Source organism: Argopecten irradians, chromosome 12 (assembly GCF_041381155.1).
Source record: "Argopecten irradians isolate NY chromosome 12, Ai_NY, whole genome shotgun sequence".
In the NCBI taxonomy this organism is placed as follows: domain Eukaryota; kingdom Metazoa; phylum Mollusca; class Bivalvia; order Pectinida; family Pectinidae; genus Argopecten; species Argopecten irradians.
This window is the reverse complement of record NC_091145.1, coordinates 3,577,909-3,604,123: the sequence shown is the minus strand read 5'-3', so window position 1 is coordinate 3,604,123 and position 26,215 is coordinate 3,577,909. Positions and strand designations below refer to the sequence as shown.

The window sequence follows — 26,215 nt, the reverse complement described above, 5'->3', positions numbered from 1 at the left end:
TTGAAAAAAATTAACATTGTTCACACCTTATGATGTAATCGCACTAAAAACAGTGATCATATGGGCTGGGTTTGTGCGAGTTTGCATTTGTAAGGACTGTGACCAGGTGGTAGAGATTAGTTCCGCTCGGAGTGATCACACATGCAAGTGAGAGTCGGAATACTGTTTATGTAAGTTTTAATTGCCGTATCTCTGATGCTTGTTTGGTAAAATATAACTAAGGTTAATTGCTTTTAACAATTAGATCTCAGGATAATTGCTTAACAACTAACAGTTTTTTTTCTACATTTGTTACAGATTGAAACAGCTTTTTTTTGGCCTAAAATTTACTTCGTATTACCTAGTTTAATGAATATGCTGTATGTATATGATCAGAACGTCAAGCTCCTGTGGTGAAAATAACTAAAAAATTTTATAAGTATGGTTTAGTGGTGTAATCTCTGAACGTGCTTTAGTATATAGATATAATCTGATATTTATACATGTGCTTATAAAATTATCGATAATTATGGATGTGGTAAATATTCATACCTTATTAACTGCCGTTAGTTTTAAGATTACGCCACCTTGGACAAAATGTGTTCACCGTCTGTCGAGTGCTATTTTATCAGTAGACCAAGTTTGTCAAAAATTTTGTTAGAGTTGTCTTTTTTTATACGTCTTCCATTGTAGTTTTTTCTTTTACGTCCATGTCATCCTGAATCGAATAAAGAAAACAAAAAACAAAAAATCATCAGGTATTATCTGGAGAAATCTATTCCCAAACAACCCCCCTCCGCACCAAAAATCTGAGATCAACCCCCCCCCACCCCCCCACCCCCCCCCCCCTACAACACACAAAACATAACAATCACAAAACACTACCATGAAATGGCGACCCGCCCCCCCAGCCGTATTTGCTCCGAGACAAATTTGATTCAAATTACAAAATTCATTATGGTATCAATTTTGATGTTCGAGGTAAAATATTGATTTCATTTTTTTTCCGTGTGGGATAAACTGTCACTAAAAGGGAGTATAACGTCTATGGGGAACCAGCTTCGGAGCGAAGCATTTTTGGGACGAAACGTCTTGATTCATTGTAAACACCATTTTGGGGACGAAAAGTCTAGATACTTTGTAAACAATTCAGGTGAAAATTTTCAAACAGAAGATCTTTTGGATAGTGTATATAGTAAGGATATGAAAGCCGTAATATACTATTCCTATTTCAACGTTACAGATACGCTTATTTCAGTAACTTTCATATTCAAAATTTGCTATTTAAAATTCCCGGTAAAATCAAAGTTGTTGAATACACTGCCGCTAGGAGCGCTAGTATCTGCGAGCAATTTCTAAGCCAATCATATTGAGGAAATTGACTGAAAGAAACTTTTGCAACCACGATCACAATGGCGAGGTGACCCTCGCAAACAAGAGGTCCAAGGGCCTTAAGGGTCATGGCAGCAGTGTTAAAGCACCGTAAAAGCGGCGGATTCTGTCAAGGCCAGTATGGAGTGTAATGAATTATCTTGCCTTGACATGCGAAGATGCGGTAAAACTTGAAAAGAAGTCCAAATGTGTTTCCAGGACGGCGGCTGTGGCGGCCATCTTGTATTTCGGATCGACCCGAAAAATATCAACACTTTGTCGGTACCATGTCAGTATCATTTCATGCATAGTTTCAGCCAAATCGCACAAGTAGAACTTGAGAAGTTCAAGATGTGTTTTCAAGATGGCGGCTGTGACGGCTATCTTGGATTTCGGATTGACCCGACAAATAATAACACTTTGTCGGGACCATGTCAGGATCATTTCAAGCATGTTTCAGCCAAATCGCACTAGTAGAACTTGAGAAGAAGTTCAAACTATGTTTTCAAGATTGCGGCTCTGGCGGCCATCTTGGATTTCGGATCGACCCGAAAAAATAACAACACTTTGTCGGGACCATCTCAAGATCATCTCATGCATGTTTCAGCCAAAATCGCACTGGTAGAACTTGAGAAGAAGTTCAAAATATGTTTTCAAGATGGCGGCTGTGACGGCCATCTTGGATTTCGGATCGACCCGAAAAAATAACAACACTTTGTCGGGACCATTTCATTTCATCGCAAGTTTCAGCCAAATCGCACCAGTAGAACTTGAGAAGATAGTTCAAAAAATGAAATTTCATGTGTGCTGCAAGATGGCGGCTTGTGTCGGGACCATGTCTTTTTCATGCCATTATCGCCATCGACTCGAAAAAGTAAATTACAAGACTTGGACGTCGGGGCCATGTACGGAAAAATAACATTTCACCATGGTCAACTTTCAGTCAAATCGCACAGGTAGAAGTTGAGAAGAAGTTCAAAATGTAATTTCAAGATGGCAAGCTGTGACAGCCATCTTTGATTTCGGATCGACCCAAAAAATAAAAACACTTTCATGCATCCGGCAACCATGTCAGGAAAATTTCATGCATGTTTCAGCCAAATCGCACTGGTAGAACTTGACAGGAGGGAAGAGCGCAGGTGATGTCTAGACAGACAAAGAGGACTGGTTAGACGAGTCGACAGACCGATGTCCGTCCATGGATTTTTGAAATTTTAATGGAATTTTGATGTTAGATGCAATAAATATTGCAGTGTTTAATGTTTCTCTTTGTTTACGTTTTCCTTTACTATCATTCTTCCATTTTTAAAACTGAAGATCTCGCGGGATGCGAGATTCTAAAGTCTCGTTGAGACTTTCCAAGTCTCGTTTGGCGAGACTTTCGCTTTGCAGGGCTTGATGTTTAGCATGATGCCGTAAATGCATAATTATATCTTATTTCGGTTTGCTCATGAAATTCTAATTTCATTGTGTGCATTACATGCACTGATGAAATTCTCAATTATTTGATGTGTTTCTATGCTATATTTTGTTTCGTCTATTTGTTTTCTTGGCCCTGCAGGTAGAGCGTTAGAATTGTACCTGCTGCCCCTATTGCATGATCGTAAAAGGCGACTAAATTTAGGATCTTATCTTTTCTCTTCTTCTCAACTGACTTTATCTTTCCTAATGCCTCCTATGGCACCGCCTCACTTTTGGCCTTGAGTTGAGCGTTCGCCCCTGTGAGGAAGGCTCTGGGTTCTATCACCTGGCTGAGACACACCCAAGTCTATAAAAGTAGTAGTTTCTGCTCCCGCTTAGCGCTCAGCATACAGGGAGTGGGATGACTGGTTTGCCCGTTGTCAGTATAATGTGACCGGGTAGGGATGTTCCTTGGTGTCTTCAGCGACATGCTTCAGTGATATAGCACTATAAAAAGGGCAACAGTTCCACTATACAAGAAGACACAACACGGGTATACCGCAATCTCCCAAAACATGCACCTCGCACAACATACACAAAACACACCGCATACATGGGAGGCCGTCCTTACATGACCATAGTTAATAGGACGTTAATTAATTGAACAAATAGTTGTTTTCTAAATTTCATTTTTCATACAAAACACTACGTATCCCGTAAAGATAGCTTTTATCAACAAAGTTATATTTCTATGAATTTTTATCAACAAAGTATTTCTATTTCCCCCAGAATGCTTTCATAAAACTTACATTCTTGTGCCACGTGATTTCACTTTTCTGTGTATATGTATTGTACATTATGTATACAAATGTTGTAAATATTTCCAATGGGCATAAAGACCTTTATTAGACATGAAATAATTTCTTGTTTTACTCCAATTAAGCCTTATATTCCTCTGTCAATGAACTGAATGAACTGCCAATTACATTTTCGAAGCAGATTTGCAATTTCATTATGATCCAAAATCTGTTATCAGTTCCCTGTGCTGCATCAAAATAGTTTTTGGCAGAAATCACTTCAACTTTTTACCCGTAATTATAACAATTGGGCTCAAAACCTCACATATGTATGACCCTTCATGATTAACAGTGGAAACTGACCTGAGTAAATGTTTCAGTGTGAGCACCATATAGTACATGTACATGGATTTAAAAAAAAGACCCATGCAAATCATGATGCATGCTTTCTTTGTGAGGAAATGAAATACATGATGACTATTTCTTAATGATTCATTAAATAGTAAGGATGTATCTGGAGCTGTAGAATAATTAAACAATATTTCAGTGGGATAGTTGAGAGTAACAGTGGAATTCGAGGCCATGTTTTAAGTAAAAGAAACACTTCAAGCTGTGGAATAGCATCGAACTATTTATTTTCTTGACTTTTCCACGATTTTTTGTGTTTCTCCTACACATGATGTATGCCTAATACTTAAATTGGCTGATAAACTATGTTTTGTGTATATGAATGTAAGTTAATTATATTTCGATGAGATTACTGTTACCTACTCAGAGGATCTTACACGAGTGGCTATGTGATATGAAATTTATCAAGCAAATTCATTGATTTGACATGACACTAACCTTTAGGCGAGTGGCTTAGTTCAGGGGAAGATTCTGACCGCCTATTCCTCCTCTAGGGAGTTCAATACGACGGTTTCGAGATCCCAAAACGACCCGAGTAAAGTACAATTTACCGTCGATTAGTCCCAGCTTCCGGTGAATACAATGTCATCACTTGACGAGAATTTATTTTGTTTCTATCTAGCGTTATATGAGAACAGAGACAATAAATATAGAACACAGTGACTAACTAATATTCAGCTGTTTTAACAATAAATTGCAAAACTTAAACAAACTTTAAAATTAGTTTGTGAAAAATTATTTACTTTGTTGGTTTCTCACGATATCTCTGCTGATAATGTTTCGCAAGGCATCACCGACAAGTGAACGACATAAAAAGGTAAGAAATGTTATGAAGTTAAAATGCCATTTTGATAAACAGTTGACCATTGGTATAATACAATAACACGAATATCATAAAAATGGGATTTTAGAATGATGTAGCTTAAATGTATCTGTTATTTCATCTCTCTTTTGTCTTTCTCTTTCTGTCATGTTCAGCCCCGATACCTGTTTACAAGATACATATATAATTGCGCCTTGTACACGATCGTTACTTATTTTACTAATTCATGGTTGTCATGTTGCATTGCTGTTCTGTTCCTTTGAAAATGGTTAATTCATGTTATTAAATCTATTTTTATGTTTAATGTTGTTGTAATGACCAAAGAATACGAAGCTGTGATTCTGGAAAATACGAATTACTAAGTGTAACTCCAAGTCCAACACTAATTATATCCTACATCTGTGACTCAGATATCTAGCCTTGTATATGTTAACACAGAGCAACCTATCATTTCCATTTAGAAACTTGACGCATTAATTTAGCGAGTTTTGTCTTTTCGAGATATTCCGTCAAATCAATTTTCAGGCTTTAGTTCTCATGCACTTATCAGCAGCACTTTAGCAGATGTTTCTTTGTAAATCTCCACATTATCACTGCTGAGCAATACTTCACAGGGCATCACCGACAACTGAGCAACACAAAAAGGTAAGAAATATTGTTTTATGAAGTTCAATGTCAGACTGTTTAAACATAAGACCAATGGTATATAGAACATATGAATATCATAAAAAAACCATAAGAATGTTAGTGAGATGTAGACTTGCAGATTTTCTTATTTTGCAAGCTTTATCGTTCTTCAATTTTATTTAAGGCTTAAAACATTATCACAGATTAGAAAGGAATTTATTCTCTACCACGTTACACACCTTGCAATATCTTCTTTAATTTCCTTTTCTCGGAAATTATTATTGTCGATAATTCTATACATAAAATTATTTATCTAGGGAATAGCTTGATTTTATTATTGCGATGTATGTTAAACACGTTCGGGTTTTTTAAACGGAGAACAATATTTTTTCCGAATCCCTATGACCAAATAAAAATTATAACATCGCATAAGTTTGGATGAACATTTTACATATAAACGACTTATACATTGTCATCATTCACTCACTTACTCATCTCTCATTTAATTTTTGTAAGCATTTTGTTATGTAATTGTCTTAAATTAAGCGTATTATTGCACTAATATTTCCTGTTGTTATATACATATCTCGTGCTCTCTCATTTTATTACAATAGCTCTATACTATCATTCTCTTACTTACTCCTCTTTCATTCAATATAATATATACTATTTCCGTAATGCTAATTAGGTTGTATATTTTTTTTACATCCCTCTCATTGACTCATTCTACATTATTTCATTCTATTACAATCACACTTCATTTTCTAATATCGTTATCATTTTTTTCCAATGCCCCATCCAATACGAAAATGTTTGCTGTTCTGATTAAAGATGCTCCACCGCCGACAGAGCATAAATGTTATTAATTATTTAAACAATAATTGGTGTTCAATCGTGTATATGTATGTTTAATTAACACAGAAAATAATATATTTTTATTATTTTGCCTTTGGTGCATGTGCAATCAGTAAATCATTCTATATAGGATATAGTGCCACAGAATTTTTTCGGGATGCAGTTAATTATTTTTCATATTTTTAACTCGAAATAAAATTAGAAGCTCAAGCTTTTCAATGGTGGTAATGGTGTAAAGTAAGTAATTTTTGTAACTGAAGAAAAATACTAAATCGCCTGATCCTGCTTTTGATAGTGAAAAAATACAATTTCTCGGCGGTGGAGCATGATTAAATTAAATATAAATATAAAATTTTCATCATGATCAATGTTATTTAATCATATTTTTTTTGTTTTCCAAATCCGCCATTTTGTTGAAATAAGTGTTCAGTCCTAACACAATGTGTTTTTCTTCCATAAAATAATCTGGGGGAAAGTTAAATAGATTGGCCCTGCAGGTAGGGCGTTAGAATTGTACCTGCTGCCCCTATTGCATGATCGTAAAAGGCGACTAAATTTAGGATCTTATCTTTTCTCTTCTTCCTAACTGACTTTATCTTTCCTAATGCCTCCCTTGGCACCGCCTCACTTTTGGCCTTGAGTTGAGCGTTCGCCCCTGTGAGGAAGGCTCTGGGTTCTGTCCCCTGGCCGAGACACACCAAAGTCTATAAAAGTGGTAGTTTCTGCTCCTGCTTAGCGCTCAGCATACAGGGAGTGGGACGACTGGTTGGCCCGTTGTCAGTATAATGTGACCGGGTGGGGTGTGTTGCTTGGTGTCTTCGGCGGCATGCTTCAGTGATATAGCACTATAAAAAGGGCAATAGTTCCACTATACAAGAAGACACAACACGAATATACCGCAGTCTCCCAAAACGCGCACCTCGCACAACATACACGCAACACTACGCATACATGGGAGGCCGTCCTTACATGACCATAGCTGTTAATAGGACGTTAATAAATCAAACAAACAAACAAACAAAAAGTTAAATAGACCTATAGTGATATATTTAATTCAATTTTTGCATGAATGAAATAAATCAATTAAGGTTTCTTCATTAATTTAAAAGATTGAACATAGGCCGATTGATTTATTAATTTGCTTGACTATTCTTTGTAAAAGTTTCCATTTAAAAATTAAAACATTTTTTATCTGCTGTTGAATATACCATATCATTTCCGTAAAATGCATATTACTTGTTAATTTTTAGTGTAAAATGAACTTAAATCTTTTTAATTCTTCAAATCAAGTGAAATGCATTTTTTAAATACGAGTTGCTTCACCTACGCCAGTTTGAAAGTTGGTGACGCAGTGAAGGTCAGACAGGAGGGATTCGTGCCAGGAGTAGATCGATCCTCACAATCTTTAAGTGATTATCTCAGCAAGATTGCGGAGATGATTAAGAAGATAGCGCTGATGTCGGATGGATGTTTGTGTCACTTCTGTTTGTTATCTCTATACAACCCCTCTGATGTCGTATTGTGGTAGGCGTACTTTCATAATAGAAGTATCAGAATTATTGTTGATTTATGTATCATTAAGCACTTGTTTTGCAGGTTTCTTATATAGTTTATTTGCAGATTCCGGAAAGAAACGTGTAAATAAATATGTAGGTCTAGGCCACTTTTGAATAATTATTTTAAATCGGCGATTATTTGTACCTTCGCCAGCATGATTCAAGTTTGATTTCAGATTCTTGAAATAAGTAAGAAACAAAGACCTCATGAAACAAACAAATTGTCCTCGATGGGAGAGGCGGGACCAAAAGTGTTAATTTGGCTATTTCAATACTTCTTCTCCTAAGCATGAAATAATACCTATAATGCAATAGTAGCATTCTTATCGGCAGGGAGTTCAAACTTGTACAAATAATGGGGCTGACCCCCGGGGTCAATTTTGTTATTTTTTCTAAATGTAAGAGTCCTCGTGTGATGATTACTAAAAACAAAAAAAAAAGTGAGCGATACAGGCCCTGTGGGCCTCTTGTTTCTTCTACTGAGTTCAAATCTCAATATATATTAAATGAATGAGCCCTCAAATGCATTTTAATACGGTAACCTCATTTACTGTCATCTCGATGAAGTCATAAATGAATTGTTCGGAGGTTTGGGAACTGCGGATGTAGATCCTGCTAGCCCAAAGCATAATTTTCTCTTACGATGGCATAAAAGTAGTTATAAATATGATAAATTTCAAATAAAATCATCGTTAAACATCTATTTTTGTGGCATTTTCGTCGTTTGACAAAATGTGATGAATTATTTTAACAATTATTTTATACCATTTTTAGCTCACCTGGCCCGAGCTTATGTCATGGCGCGGCGTCCGTCGTCCGTCCGTCCGTCGTGTCCGTCAACATTTCCTTTAAATCGCTACTAGTCATAGAGTTCTGCATGGATTGTAACCAAATTTGGCCACAAACATCCTTGGGGGAAGGGGAACAGAACTTGTATAAATTTTGGCTCTGACCCCCCGGGGGCAGGAGGGGCGGGGCCCAATAGGGGAAATAGAGGTAAATACTTTAAATCGCTACTTGTCATAGAGTTCTGAATGGAATGTAACAAAATTTGGCCACAAACATCCTTGGGGGAAGGGGAACAGAACTTGTATAAATTTTGGCTCTGACCCCCCGGGGGCAGGAGGGGCGGGGCCCAATAGGGGAAATAGAGGTAAATCCTTTAAATCGCTACTTGTCATAGAGTTCTACATGGATTGTAACCAAATTTGGCCACAAACATCCGTGGCGGAAGGGGAACAGAACTTGTATAAATTTTGGCTCTGACCCCCCGGGGGCAGGAGGGGCGGGGCCCAATAGGGGAAATAGAGGTAAATCCTATAAATTGCTACTAGTCATAGAGTTCTGCATGGATTGTAACCAAATTTGGCCAGAAATATCCTTGGGAGAATAAGAACTGAGTTTGTATAAATTTTGGCTCTGGTCCCCGGGGCAGGAGGGGCGGGGCCCAATAGGGGAATTATAGGTAAATTCTATAAATTGCTACTTAATTGTCCAAGAGTTTTGTATGGATTGTAACTAAATTTGGCCACAAACATCCTTGGGGGTAGGAGAACAGAACTTGTATAAATTTTGGCTCTGACCCCCAGGGGGCAGGGCCCAATAGGGGAAATAGAGGTAAATCCTTTAAATCACTTCTTCTCATAGAGTTCTGCATGGATTGTAACCAAATTTGGCCACAAACATCCTTGGGGGAAGGGGAACAGAACTTGTATAAATTTTGGCTCTGATCCCCCGGGGGTAGGAGAGGTGAGGCCCAATATGGGAAATAGAGGTGAATTCTTTAAATCGCTACTTGTCATAGAGTTCTGCATGGAATGTAACCAAATTTGGCCAGAAACATCCTTTGTGGAAGGGGAACAGAACTTGTATAAATTTTGGCTCTGACCCCCAGGGGGCAGGAGGGGTGGGGCCCAATAGGGGATTTAGAGGTTAATATTAAAATTCCTTCAGAAAAGAAACAATGAACCTGTATTCAGAAAATTATTTGGTATTACAAAACCAGGTGAGCGATACAGGCCCTCTGGGCCTCTTGTTTTTATAATGTCCACAACAATTTATGTCAAAATATGTCAATCCTTTAATTAATGTACGATTGTTTACATATTCAATACTTTTCAATCGGGGGAAAATATTTAAATATTCAAATCTGATATTGCTTTAGTTATTTTTAAACGACAGAAGTACTGACCCGTGTGTACATATATGCGTTTATATAGCATTTCATGAAGATAATTGTATTGTGATGTTTACATTTCAGTAAGTTATCAACATTTTTTCTTCGCAGATTCCTTCCTGACAATGAACAATACACTAAACAATAACACACGAGAGCGCGAACTTTTGGCATTGTCCACCACACACATTTTTCTGCTATGGACTTAGTAAGTTATCAACATTTTTTCTTCGCAGATTCCTTCCTGACAATGAACAATACACTAAACAATAACACACGAGAGCGCGAACTTTTGGCATTGTCCACCACACACATTTTTCTGCTATGGACTTTGTGCGTAGTTGCAGTATTTGCCATCGTCCAACATTCTGTAATATTGTTTCTCACAACGAAAAGTAAAACATTAAGAAAGAAGCCATTCGTTGTGTCCATTCTTCTGTTAAGCATGAGTGACCTTTTACAGAGTCTCGGGCTGTTTTTAGTTTCGTGTATTCATTTAGCAGCATTGAGACAGGCTTGGATATGCGGTTTGTCATATTTATTACAACAATTAGGCCTGGTACTCTCTCTCGTACATACCTTGTTCATCTGTACAGAACAATATTTCTGTACGAGACCAATTCAAATGGAGACTTTCTCTGTCCGCAAGCGTCAAGCTCTTGCAGCTATAAGCACGGGAATATGCTCTCCGATTCTTGGAATGCCGTATTTATTCACAGTAAGATCTGCAAATGTATTGCCATGTAAAGCCGTTACTCTTTTCCAGGAAAATAAATCGTATGCTTTAGCTCCTGTGCGGTCTATTACTTTCCTAATATGGATTTGCATGGTCATTACATACGCCCTAACTGCCAAGAATTTGCGTTACTCTCTACGAAGGACAGATCGGTTAAGAGGAGGGCATTCCCAACAGATTAACAGGATAAGAGTCGCAGAAATGCACCACGGTAATACATCTCTGCCTTGTTCATCTACAGGTCAAACTAACATCGGTACAAAAGCTGACGTTTCTGTTAAACCCAAGACGCAAAAGTGGTATTCAAATGAGCATTTAAATGAAAATAATACAAACGCACCCGATGATATCATAGTGAAAACGAATGTGGGTCGGACAGGGCGTTATCGGAACCTAGATGTACAGCCCAAGCTGGTGAACCGGATGTCGGCCAAGCTATACGATACGTAACAAGTGGAGAGGCGAAACGAGAAATTACTACTGATATGGATGGTATCGGGAACCAATCCGTGGAGCACGACACAAGACGAACCGAAACATTTCCCAACAAGTTCAAAAATACAGAATCATCTTCAAGGTCGATGGGTGTGGGGAGGCAGATAAAATCACGACCATCTCCCCCTATACCAGAAATGAAAGCTCTCCTAATCGTGTCGGTCGTTTTTATAGTGTTTATTGTGACGATGACTCCGCAGTCTGTTGTCGGACTTGTGATGATAGTTTTCCCTTTCTCACAAACGGTCAAATGGTTTTGTAACGTCTTAGCAATTTCCTCTATTCTGACAAATCCAATCATGCATGCATTCTTGCTGGAAGATTTCAGAAAAATCCTTAGGTGTAAATAAGTGATGTGAATATTTGCATGAAAATAGAAATTAAAAAACAATTTGTCTCTTTTAATAAAAAAAAGATATTTATATGTGATGTGTAAATCTTATTTTATTTTAGCCAGGGTCAATTCCAGGACGGGCTCTAATGTATGTGGTGTGTTGTGTGTATCAAGTGAGTGTTTTTGGAGGCTGCTGAATATCCATGTAGTGTCTTCTTATAATTGATGAACTCCTTCTATTTGTATAATACTATCCCACGGAAGCATAACGTCGAAGACACTATACAAGCACACCCTACTCGGTCACATTATACGAATAACAAAACAAACCAGTCGTCCCATTCCCTATATACTGAGCGCTAAGTAGGAGAAAAAAACTATCATTTTTATAGAATATGGTATGTCTCGGCCAGGAATGATTTAACATAATTGGGTATCCTAACGTTCAATAAGTCGTTTTATAAATTCCATAATGCAATCTGTAGATAAGCACTTATAATTGTTTTGTTTTGTGATCCAATGGTACTGTACATCTAAGGACCTCTTTCGTGAACTATAGAAAGGAAGCATTACATGGTGTACCACATTTGATTATACGTATATTCATGCCATTTTGAATACTAATATCAAAATCAGCAAACTTTTTTTCTCAAACACAAAAACATTTAATACCCCAGACATGTTATACATCTGAAGGCTGCCAAGGTTTTGGCCTTGGGGTCAGCCTTCATAAATATAAACAAATGTCCCCACACAGGAGGGCTCTCATTCACCACACCACTTACATACATACATGAACTGGATGACTCATCACATTCATACCATAAACACAGACATTTATCACAAAACAAAAACATCACTTTCACTCAAATCTTTCATAGTCTATTTATGATTTACAGATACATAAACAAATTGGAATTTAACAACTGTAATAGAATAACAGATCAGCAAAAATATAGTCTATATAAAAAATCATATTTGTAGAAGATAGATTTATTAATTTTGTTTCAAACATTAAATATTTGTTGGATGTCCGGCCATATAAAAGTAAATTCCTGTATATTGTTTTGTTTTTGGGCAATTGTTCTATGTATTTTATGCATTTTCAAAAGGTGTTTATCAATGTCTTCTTTCTTGACATCAAAAATATATATTATTTTGAATAAAGTATAATAAAGTAGATTTGAATAAAGTTTTGTGTTATTTCTTCACCTGCAAAACCAAATATTACCCTCTTTAAGTCTAAATTCCAAGCTGTATGCGATGTATCAAAAAACCACTGTGTAATATTATCCCATATTGGTCTAACTTTTAGGCAAATTTTTTCGGCAAAAGTCGGCAAACTTGACTATTAACAGAAGCTATAACAACGTCATCCATACATTTTGGTTTGCGGATAAACAGAACGATGGCATTCTTGGTGCAGAATTCCTAACCGCTTTTAGAGGAGGGTTTCGCCTGTTGTTGTGTGGTAATGTAACAGAACCTAGATTGCACTTCATCAAAAGTCACATCATTATAGCAAAACTGTTAGCATTCCTTATGTGTCCAATATGTCTCTTAAAATGTTACTGAAAATCCTCTCACGGTCCATAAGGGCGTGGTTGATGATGCCATTGCGTATATCCTTTGGATATCACTTACCAATCTTGAATATGACAGGCATTTTCTAATGAGGAACTACAGATCACTTTTGTAAAATGAAAACGTTGGTTAAAAGATTTGAGATCAAATGATAAATAATCTTATATTTGTAATGCACGTTGAACAAGGCGAGACCATTAATTGGTACTTTTAACTGCATTACGTTATTTTACCTTTTTTTGATATCTGTGATCAAACCTTGTTTCAAACATTCAGAGTACGCTTAACAGAAGGATACTCCATCATTGGTTATGTGATGAGTTTAAGAAAGGTAAAGGAGTAACAGTTCTGTCCTTATATCCACCGTTTGACTATGGCATAGCAATACTGAAAGCTCTCTGTGTTTGGCCCTTTGATATGCATCAAAATAATTGATCTACGGTACACTATTATTGACTGTTTTTAGTTTTATTTTTCAAAAGTTTGAAGGTGTGGCTTTGAAGTTGGGAGTCGCTCTCCCTTGAATCTTCGACCGACTTTAAAATAAATCTCTGCAGTCCTGATTGGTTAAAAGTTTTCTCTTGCACTGCCTTTAGTTTTACTATGAAATAGTCCAGAGGTGGGTATAACAACAGTGATAGTAACCCCTGTAACATCATCTCATCTTTGAAATTAAAACATGGATATGACGTCATACAGGTAAACGAATTATCTGTTTCTGCCTTTATCAAAAGTTATTGCCAATTTGTGAAAATTTGCGAAACGCGAAAATGAGGCTAATTTTACATGAAAAACAAAAAAAGTCGATTTCAAGTGAATTTTACATAAAAGTGACATGCAAATATTGGCATGTGATTAACCTGTTTACTCCTTTCAAGTAAAACTGGCATTTAATTCGGCATAAAATAACACTTAACATTCTGTTTTGCTTCAAGAATTACTAAAATTGCAAGTAGCTATGACAATCCTTAAAATAATGGTCGGTCATTTTCTAATGATTTCAGATGGCAGATGTAAACAAAATAATTAAATAAGGTTTTGGTGATTTTAGGTGAGATACCTTTCACGAAATTACTGATTTGACTGAGAAAAGTTCTTTCACCATAGAAACACGGGGTCGTCTATTCTGTAATTTCTTCCACGGTTGCCTTTCTCTTTCTGTCATGTTCAGCCCGAGGCCTGTTTACAAGATACACATATAATTAAGCCTTGCACACGATCATACAGTATTTTACTAATTCATGATTGTCATGTTGCATTGTTGTTCTGTTCCTTTGAAAAAGGTTAATTAAAGAAGTCTATTGTGAAAAAAATGTCCTTGAATATATTTCTTTATTTAATGTTGTCAATCTGACCAACGAATACGTAGCCGTGATCCTACGAAATATGAGTGGCCATGTTTAACTTGCCAGCACTAATTATACCTTACACCTGTGACTCAGATGGTTAGCCTTGTGCTGTTAATATATTGTATGTTAACAAAATGAAACTTGACGCCTTAAGATCAACGTTTCATCAAAAGAGAGTTTTGTTGTTAATAGGACGTTAATTAATCAAACAACAAAAAGAAATGAATTTATTGTCTACCTACCATGTTACAAATCTTTCAATACACAATAACCATCATTGAAAAGCCTCTTATTTTACTTCAAAATAATGACATAAAAAATGATTAATTGTGTCCCGAAAACAATCCATGGCACCATGCTCTATATGAAAACATGTTTTCTTAGTTTAACACCTTCCCGTTCACATCCGTACATGTGTACTGATATGACTTTGATAACGTCATCGACAAAGTTCGAAGGCGTCAGATTAACCTTTATATTCCTCGTAGAAGCGAAATATTTATATCAACGGAATCAGTGATTTCTCTATTTTATGTTCATTTTTGTTTGTTTGTTTGATTTATTAACGTCCTATTAACAGCTATGGTCATGTAAGGACGGCCTCCCATGTATGCGTAGTGTTGCGTGTATGTTGTGCGAGGTGCGTGTTTTGGGAGACTGCGGTACATTCGTGTTGTGTCTTCTTGTATAGTGGAACTGTTGCCCTTTTTATAGTGCTATATCACTGAAGCATTTTATGTTCATATAAATTTAACAAGCGGGTTTGCTAGAATGAATTAGTCCGCTGTAGGTTTCCGTCGAAAAAACGTCCGTTAAAAAGTGCCGAAAATGTTTAAATTTGCCAACGTTATTCGTGAATAAACCGCTCGGAAAGTGAATATAATATATCGCAGTGTTATTATGACATATATCAATGAAAGGCTTAGATTGCAAGCAAGAAAAATGTGTTATTCATATGTCTTTATTTTATCGAAAATTTTCTCAAATGAAAAACACGTGCGATGTTTTTCGTTAAAAATTAGCATTACTTCTCGTAGCAACCTTTTGTTGCTTTGTTGCAACCAAAAGGAGTAGTGTCAATTTGGGCCCTTTGGTGGCCATGACCGATAAGCATATTTTTTTGTTTACAGATATCCGGGGATTAGGACATTATGATATAACCAATGATTAAGGTCAGGTTTGAGTCCCTCGTCATTGATGTGGGGTTAAACAGGAAGGTCAGTTTTCTGTTTTGTCCACTTTTGCTGGTACCAAATAATATTCTTGAATGATTTTTCATGAATTATAATGTATTGATATGTTGAGAATAAAACAAATTGGAAAATATAACTTTAGTGTAAAAAAATAGGTTACAGTAACCTAATTGTATAAAATTAATTTTGCATGAATAAATTTCATCTGGTGCCATAATATACCAGAAAAAAATTCTAGGTAATAATAAAAAGGGAGAAAAGTTTATTCAGCAACAACATATTTAACCAGTCCAGGCGCCAGAGTGATGTCCCTTGATCATATACCACAGGGACCTGGGAATTAGTCAAAACATATATTTTTTCACTATCCTAGTGCCGAGATTGAATTATTATTCGAACATCGTCGTCTACAAGGAACAACTATATGACGTAAAATTGTGAAATTTGAAATACGTCAGAAAGTTGTAAAGCAGGGAAATTTAGGTCTTGATATGATTTGGCTTATTTTTCGATAATTTGGTACGGAAATCATAGCAAAATGTCAAAAATTTTAGATACCAAACCAAATCATCTTATTAGAATAATAATTATGACTCATCTTTTCTGAAGTCTACTTCCAAAGTTTTACTTTTGACAGACGTCTTTGAAATTAATACACGGTTATGATGTCGTCAGGAGAATAAATTATCTGTTTCTGACGTCATCAAAAGTTGAGCTGAGGTTTCACCAAATTAAATGTTCCTATGATGTGGGGATATACACACTGGCAGAATGTTTTGATGCGTATTTTACCTGAATATACCTAAAATTACCAGAAAATAAGGTAAATTTCAGATGAGGTTTGCCTGAAATTCAACTGGAATATTTTTCATGGGTTTTGACCCTTTTGCTCCTCTCTTCAAGTATACTTTACCTGAAATTCGGTGTGTGTGCAAAAAGTAAAATATAATGACTAAAATCATTGCTGTTGATATCCAAGCGAGCATAGGATATTCATTTTACTGTCTGTCATATGCCACTGATTTGAGATCGCTTATATTAAAAAGTTGAATAAGGTTTTTGGTAATTATCTCCCTTGAACCTATCATGTAATTTACCTGATTCACCCGAAAGTTTCATAATAAATTGTTTAGTTTTTTTCATATCATGACATTTTTAATGTATTTTTAGGTCTGAATGAGTTTAAAACAAATAATTTTGCTTTCACCATATGAGGACGTCTATCTGTTATATCTTATTTCTTGGCCATTTTCTTTCTCTCAGGTTCAGATCCAAGACCTTATTACAAGATACATATATATCTGTCCCTTACGCACAAACAAAACGGTATCTTCTTTTTTTCACATTGGATTGCTCTGTTACTGTAAAAGGATTTATAAATAAAGTCTAAAGTGCAAACAAATATGTTTCTAAAGAGATTTTTTTGTTTGAGGTTGTTTATCTGAACAACTTATATGGAGCCGTGATCCTACGAAACATAAACTACATTGTCTCGCTTGTCAGCACTAATTATACCTCACACCTGTGACTCAGGTGTTTATGAGATGTTTCTTTATAAAGCTCCACAATGACGATAGTGACCAATACCTCAACGGTCAGCACCGGTCAGCACTAACAACTCAACAACGCTAAAAGGTAAGAAATTATGTTTTAAAACGTTTTAATATCAGACTGTAGTTAATCAGCAGACCATTCGCATGCAAAACCTATGAATATTCATCAATATCTATCAAAAAAAGAATTGTTTTAGGTAGACATATATATTATGATAATCTCTATCCTTTTGTCTAATGTATATTTTTCAAGTTCTTTGATATTATTACAAGTTAGTCATTGAAACACAGATTTATTTTCTTCTTTTGTTCAAAGATTAAAACAGAATAGGAAGGTATGTGTTTATTACATCATTAGAATTGCACAACTCCCAATATCTTCTTACTTTTTCTTTTATCGCAAATAAAGATTTTAAAATTATAACATTATTCCGTGCAGAATAACCTTTGATAACGAACGGTCGAGAATCGTTTTGTAAACATACCTGTTGTCTTCAAACATTCGCCATTGCATAACAGACAATTACCGAAGCGTTATTAGGCCTACACATTTTCTACCGCCGGTAACACGTTATGCAGTATGCAATCCGCCTGTTTCAAAGTAAGTTTAATTACTAAAAGTTATCCAGTTGATATTTACGTTTATCGACTATTAGAACCTAATCTGTAGGTTTGTGCGGAAATGTGTTAATAATTGATAATAGTTGTTTTTAATTAAATTAGTCAGTCAAATCAAATTTCAAGATAATTTACGAACATAAATATATGGACAGGCTGAGCTTATACAATGTACATATAGCTTTAGTGAGTAGGCCTACGTAGTGTGTGCTATGTACGTACATTTGTAGATCGTTTTAGTATGAACATGAAGGTGCATTTTGAGATGTGTGTGACATTCACTGCTGCCAGAAACATGTTCATATTGCACAGTATCTATTCCTGGTGCTTGCGCGTAGTTTCCGCCGCCGACATCAATCCCACAAACACATGTCATATAAATTACTAGTTTCTTGATTTGAACCCAATTTGTAAAATAACCCAAAATATTATTTAATAAAGAGTATTCAATTAATTAAGAAATGACAGGTATATTTTTGTGTTAATAAAAAGCCATGTTTACTACATATATTTCGGCTATACTGGGTGGCGCAAAGAATTTTTAATTAAACATATAAAACATGTCTCAAATGATTATATAATTCATATTAATCATTACTTGTATGATATACATTTAAATATGATATTTTTTCATACTAAATCTGGCCTTCTAATTAGCCAATACTTTTTTAGTACATCAAAGGATCATTACTCCACTATATAATGTCGGCCAAAAGTGGCAATCGAACTTGGCCAAGCCCTTAAGGCATTTGACCTTGTTACCAAGTTTGAAGAAAATCGGTTATTGCAGAAAAATGGCAATTTTTTTTTATTAAATCAAAGGGCCATAACTCTGCTACGTAAGATCTTCCAAAACTGACGATAGAACTTCACATAGCCCTTAAGGCATTTAACTTTGCTACCAAGTTTTAACATGATATTTTTTCATACTAAATCTGGCCTTCTAATTAGCCAATACTTTTTTAGTACATCAAAGGATCATTACTCCACTATATAATGTCGGCCAAAAGTGGCAATCGAACTTGGCCAAGCCCTTAAGGCATTTGACCTTGTTACCAAGTTTGAAGAAAATCGGTTATTGCAGAAAAATGGCAATTTTTTTTATTAAATCAAAGGGCCATAACTCTGCTACGTAAGATCTTCCAAAACTGACGATAGAACTTCACATAGCCCTTAAGGCATTTAACTTTGCTACCAAGTTTTAACAATAATTGTTCAAACATATGTTATTTATTACACAGAATCTACAGAAAAATGATGTTTGTAGTAAATTAAAGGGCAATAACTCTAATAAATAACATCCGAAAAAGAATTGTCTCTTTTAATAAAAGATATTTTTAATATATGTGTAATCTTTAAATAGGACGTTTAGATAAAACAAACATTAAATCTAACATTATTTCAGGCATGGTCACTTCAGTACAGCCTACCAGATATGCGATGTGTTGCGTGTGTAAAATGAATGATTTGAGAGGATGCTATGTATTCGTGTGTCTTCATGTAAAAGAAGAAAGTCTGCTCTTTTATACTGCTATCCCAAGGAGGCATGCTATCGAATACACCCAACAACATTGTTTGTTTGTTTGATTTTTTAACGTCCTATTAACAGCTATGGTCATGTAAGGACGGCCTCCCATGTATGCGGTGTGTTGCGTGTATGTGGTGCGAGGTGAGTGTACTGGGAGACTGCGGTAACATACTCCACCCGGTCAAATTATACTGCCAACGGACAAATCGGTCATTCCACTCCCTGCATGCTTAGTATACGTTGTCAGTATAATGTGTCCGGGTGGTATGTGTTAATTCGTATCGTCGGTAGCTATACAAATATATGTGATGTGTAATCTTACACTATGTCAGTCAGGATCACTTCAAGACGGTCTCCCATGTATTCGGTGTGTTGCATGCGTGAAGTGTGTCTTCGGAGGATGCGGTACATTCCTGATGTGTCTTCTTGTAACAGAAGATTGTTTGTTTGTTTGATTAATCAATGTCCTATTAACAGCCAGGGTCATGTAAGGACAGCCTATCATGTATGCGGTGTGCAGCGTAGAGCTCCTGCCGTTTTAATACTGCTATTACCTTACGTACACACCTTACCAGGTCATATTATACCGATAACAAACAAATCAGTCGTCCCACTCCCTATATACTGAGCGTTAAGCAGGAGCAGAAACTTTTACTTTTATATACTATGATGTGTCTCAGCCAAGGGACAGAAACCAGAGTCTACCTCAAAGAAGCTAACGTTCAACTACCATAAACTATTTTAGTTTTAATTGTAATTTGTGCATTTCTTAATGGCTACCTTAGTGGATTGTAATTGCCCTGATCAGATTGCAATAAAAATCTCCACTCGAAGTGGTATTCCGTCTTTGCATATTATAAAGTTAGCTCCCCTTCGGGTAGGTATCCATTGTTACGTCATTATTTGTGAACGCAGGTGAAGTCGGTCACGTTATGCTCGTAAACACATGGCCCTGCAGGTAGGGCGTTAGAATTGTACCTGCTGCCCCTATTACATGATCGTAAAAGGGGACTAAATTTAGGATCTTATCATTTCTTTCCTTCCTAATTGACTTTATGTTTCCTAATCTCTGGTAACCGCCTCACTTTTGGCCTTGAGTTGAGCGTTCGCCCCTGTGAGGAATGCTCTGGGTTCTGTTCCCTGGCCGAGACACACCAAAGTCAATAATAGTGGTAGTTTCTGCTCCTGCTTAGCGCTCAGCATACCGGGAGTGGGACGACTGGTTCGCCCGTTGTCAGTAAATGTGACCTGGTGAGGTGTGTTGCTTGGTGTCTTCGGCGGCATGCTTCAGTGATATAGCACTATAAAAAGGGCAAAACACTCACCTCGCACAACATACACGCAGCACACCGCATACATGGGAGGCCGTCCTTACATTACCATAGCTGTTAAAAGGACGTTAATCAATCGAACAAACACGACGTCACAATCAATACCTACCCGCAAGGGTAGATAACTCTGTAATATGAAAATTCGGAATAACGAAGGATTGGTATTTCATAAATGTCCTGGTTGATAAAAGGGGAACAACTCTAACATTTGTGTTGAGATATTCACATCCTTGATATCCTAGGGTGTTACTATCACGCGATATATTGATTTATTACATAATTTGTTTATACCAATCTATATATGAAGAAATATAATATTTTCAACTATTACACCGACCGTTCAATAAAACCTTGTTATATTGCACGGTTCGAAGTTATATTGCACGCTTCCATGGAAACGTTATATTGCACGGTTCGAGATGTTATATTGCATGGCTTTAGGAACACCTCGCTGTTGTTGTCTAGTTTTGTAGAAAACTTCCGAGTAACAGTGAGTTACGTTATTATGACGTCACAAAGGTTCACGCTCAATTTCGCGCTGGATTTATAGATCTCGAATCAAGCACGTCATGTAGACGTTTACTGTACCGAGTAAAGGACGGACACGATGAATGTATTAGATCAAAAGGCTGCAAGCAGGTCTAATATTGTGAAAACAGACAATAAAACATCCAAACCGGAGTTACAACGTGACGTACGTGGGCTATACGTCAATCTTCAATAGGATATTAAGATTTTTTCCGTACGGTACGGCGTTGATGATTTTGTTAAGTGATTGGTGATTATGTAATAAAACAAATATTTCATGGGTAACTGTGCTCTAGTTCATAATATTTACCCCTCGGTGATGGTAATCAACAAACTAGAGCACAGTAACCCATGAAATATTTGTATAATATACGATATCCCGATAGTTACACAATACCAACCAACTAATGAAGTTACTGTACAAAACTGATTACATCTCACAAGGTTTAAAACCCTGTTTAAACTAGTAACAGTTTTCTCCGATTTCTTTTAAAATTTGAAGCATTAAAGGTGCATTACCATTTTAAATGTGCTTTTCATCTTTTGTCTCTTTTGAGAAAGCATTAAGGGTCTGAAATGATATTTTCGAATAATACTCTGGGTATGTGTCAAGGGACCCTTTGTGTCTATCTTTTGAACATTTTTTGTATTATTTTTTAGAATTTTTTTTTTTTTTTTTTATAAAAGAGGCTTCTTTATATATTTTGCCCACTTTTAAATTGGTATTTTATTAAGTAGTTTGACTGTAAATTGATTTTTCAAGCAAAACAAAAATTAAAAATATTTGACAGGATAGAAGTTAAGGTTTTCGTTTTACTCCAAATGTGGCATGTTATCGAATATGTCCGCAAGTTAAATTCATGTTAGTATCCCATAAGTATAATCTTTAAGCAGATTTTTAAAGGCTAAAATGTAGCCATTGAGATTTTCCAAAAGGCAAAATGCCCTAGATTAATCTAAATTCAAAATTGACCATAGTACCCTAATAACACAATAAGTGATATAATTTTGTAAACTTTGTTTGTTTGTTTGATTTAATTAACGTCCTATTAACAGCTATGGTCATATAAGGACGGCCTCCCATGTATGCGGTGTGTTGCGTGTATGTTGTGCGAGGTGCGTGTTTTAGGAGACTGCGGTATATTCATGTTGTGTCTTCTTGTATAGTGGAACTGTTGCCCTTTTTATAGTGCTATATCACTGGAGCATGCCGCCGAAGACACCAAACAACACACTAACATCTATACTCTAAGATTAGTGTATTTTTATTCTCGAATTTCCCGAACAGTTCAAAAAATCACGTGCTATTAACAGCCATGGTCATGTAATGTCGGTCTCCCCATATATGCAATGTCAATGTGTGTGAAGTGTTTGATGCGTGTTTAGGGAGACCGGTATTCAGAAATCAAACAATAATCTGAAAAGAATGCATTTTCATTCCCAACTTCATCTATTAAGAATATTTCCCCTCTTATGCAGATATTAGGGCGACTAAATTTAGAATCTTATCTTTCTCCTCTTCCTAACTGACTTTATCTTTCCTAATGCCTCCCTTGGCACAGCCTCACTTTTTGCCTGGAGTTGAGCGTTTCTTCCTGTGAGGAAGGCTTTGGGATCTGTCCCCTGGCCGAGACACAACAAAGTCATAAAAGTAGTAGTTTCTGCTCCTGCTTGGTGCTCAGCATACAAGGAGTGTGACGACTGGTTCACCCGTTGTCAGTATAAAGTGACCGGGTGAGGCGTGTTGCTTGGTGTATTCAGCGGCATGCTTCAGTGATATAGCACTATAAAAAGGACAACAGCTCCACTATACATGAAGACACAACACGATTATATAACACAGACACAGACCAATACACGCACCTCGCACTTCACACACGCTACACACACATGCATGCATGGGAGGCCGTCCTTAAATGACCCTGGCTGTTAATAGGACGTTAAAATAATCAAACAAACAAATGCAGATAAAAAAACTTTTTTTAAATTGAATTAAAAAAGATTTGGGCGCGAAACAGAATAACATTGATTTTTAAATGAAATATGTTTACAAAAAATAATACAACAACCGTAAGGCATCAATCTTAATTTTGAACAATTAGGGGCCTTGATTTCTTTAACATGACAACGAAGTATCTCAAGCTATTGCTGTATTATTCAGCATACCTCATAGCCCAGCTGAACCAGTTTTCACTTATATCTAAGAAATATCTAAATTTCAATCATTTTGTTACCATGGAAACCAAGCATTTTGAAAGTGTCTCTATATTATTCAGCATACTTCGCATCCCTATATATATATATATTTATATACCAACTTTAACTTAAATATGACAATATCTTAATTTCAAACAATCAGGGGGCTCTATTTTTGAAAGTTATCACATGTTATCCAGCATACCTCATAAGCCCTCAGAGGCATCCGTTTGGTTACCTTGGTAACCAATATTTTCAAGCTTTTTTCATTATATTAAGCATGTAAAATTATAACTATTTTCACTTAAATCGGACTCTGGAATCTTTAACTGGAAAATGTCTGGTTAAGTATACAAACAAAGAAACGCTCCGTTGCTACATGCATTCGCTATTTTCAAGCAACCCTAAAACTTTTTCCGGGATCTTATTTGGAAACTAATTTACACATAGATAGAAAATATCTTGAGATTATATTTGATACAGGGTAATATTGTTGATACATCCTTAATAAGGGTGAAAGAAGATGACAAAGAGCAATGTTTCTTTTTTTTTTTGTTGTTTCTTTGTTTATTTTTTTCGTAAAAATTACTATTTCAAACATATTTTTCATTAAAAAACTGAAAGAAATGACTTGAATACAAAGTGTAACAACTACTCAAATGAATTTTATTATAAAACTCGAAGACTATTTTACAAAGAATCATTATGGCATGCATGTGCAATTGGTTCTAATGGAAATGAACTAAAAAGAATCCAGGCCTTTTGTTTGTTTGTTTGATTAGTTAACAGCTATGGCCATGTAAGGACGACCTCCCATGTATGCAGTGTGTTGCGTGTATGTTGTGCGAGGTGCGTGTTTTGGGAGACAGCGGTATATTCATGTTGTGTCTTCTTGTATAGTGGAACTGTTGCCCTTTTTATAGTGCTATATCACTGAAGCATGTTGCCGAAGACACCAAGCAACACACCTCACCCATTCACATTATACTGACAACGGGCAACCAGTCGTCCCACTACCTGTATGCTGAGTGCTAAATGAGATTTTTTGTTTGATTGTTTGTTTGATTAATTAACGTCCTATTAACAGCTATGGTCATGTAAGGACGGCCTCCCATGTATGCGGTGTGTTGCGTGTATGTTGTGCGAGGTGCGTGTTTCGGGAGACTGCGGTATATTCATGTTGTGTCTTCTTGTATAGCGGAACTTTTGCCCTTTTTATAGTGCTATATGACTGGAGCATGCCGCCGAAGACACCAAGCAACACACCCCACCCGGTCACATTATACTGACAACGGGCGAACCAGTCGTCCCACTCCCTTTTTGCTGAGCGCTAAGCAGGAGCAGAAACTACCACTTTTATAGACTTTGGTGTGTCTCGGCCAGGGGACAGAACCCAGAGCCTTCCTCACAGGGGCGAGCGCTCAACCAAAGGCCAAAAGTGAGGTGGTGTCAAGGGAGACTCTAGGAAGAACAAAGTAATTTAGGGAGAAAGAAAAGATAAGATCCTAAATTTAGTCGCCTTTTACGATCATGCAATAGGGGCAGCAGGTACAATTCTTACGCCCTACCTGCAGGGCCATAATGTTAAAGGGAAATGTTTGTTTGTTTGATTAATTAACGTCCTATTAACAGCTATGGTCATGTAAGGACCTCCCGTCCTTACATCAGGAGAACGTTGATTTATAGTATGAAAGTATACTTAGCCTAAATTCTGTCCGACATATATAATTACGGCCTCCCATGTATGCGGTGTGTTGCGTGTATGTTGTGCGAGGTGAGTGTTGTGGGAGACTGCGGTATATTCATGTAGTGTCTTCTTGTATAGTGGAACTGTTGCCCTTTTTTATAGTGCTATATCACTGAAGCATGCCGCCAAAGACACCAAGCAACACACCCCACCATGTAGTAATACATTCGATTTGCAAAGTTTCAAGAAAATTGGGCAGTGAGCACTTTCTATAGAATTTTTTATCATTAGCTTAAACACCTCCTTACCAAACAAAAAACAATCTACGACGCAACGACTCAATATTAATACCTATGATTAGGCCTGATGCATACACACTTTTGATCAATTTAGTTATGTTTTGATACATCTAAAAGAGATATACAGGCCTGAAATGTATCACTAGATTATACAGTTAATCTGATCAGCAAACACGTGATCGTACGAAATATGAACTCCCATGTCTAATTTCCGAGCACCTTTTATACTTTACATCTGTGACTCGGATTCCTTTTTGATTAGAAATATCAATACTAATGTGACTTTCCTGGAAATTCATTGTATATAAACATTGAAGGACATACGATTTCCATTTAAAGGTTTGCAATTAATGCTTTTGATTACACATCAAAACTTTCGTCATTCTAGAAATATTCCGCCATATTATTTTTCATTCTTTAGTTCTCATGATTAGCATTTATAAGCAGATATTTCTTTTAAAGCTCCACATTATCACTATTGATCAATAATTCACAGGGCATCACCGACAACCAAAGCGCACAAAAAGGTAAGAAATATTGATAAATATCGTTTAGAAATAATTTTGTAAACTCCTGACCATCGGTGTAAAGTACATATGGATATAATAAACGATATATAGCTGCAATTAATTTCTTAATCTTAATCCGGCCTTTTTTTTCTTCAAAAATATATATGTTTCCCCATTTTTTGCTGAAATTTAGAAGCAGCTCTTAAACTAGTCAGCCACGAGGCACGCTCACTTTCAGTTGCCTTCATGCTATTCAAATGATCAGACATTATGAAATCGATT

The 26,215-nt window shown here is 36.3% G+C and overlaps 1 protein-coding gene across 1 annotated transcript in view; it reads left to right on the top strand.

Moving 5' to 3' along the window:
* The window catches only part of LOC138336560 (uncharacterized), an 89,751-nt gene extending 78,572 nt beyond the window's left edge, over nt 1-11,179 (top strand). Inside the window, exon 2 of the mRNA XM_069286073.1 lies at nt 10,230-11,179. Coding sequence (XP_069142174.1) covers nt 10,230-11,179 — 950 coding nt within the window. The remainder of the gene's footprint in view (nt 1-10,229) is intronic.
* The last annotated feature ends 15,036 nt before the right edge of the window (nt 11,180-26,215 follow it).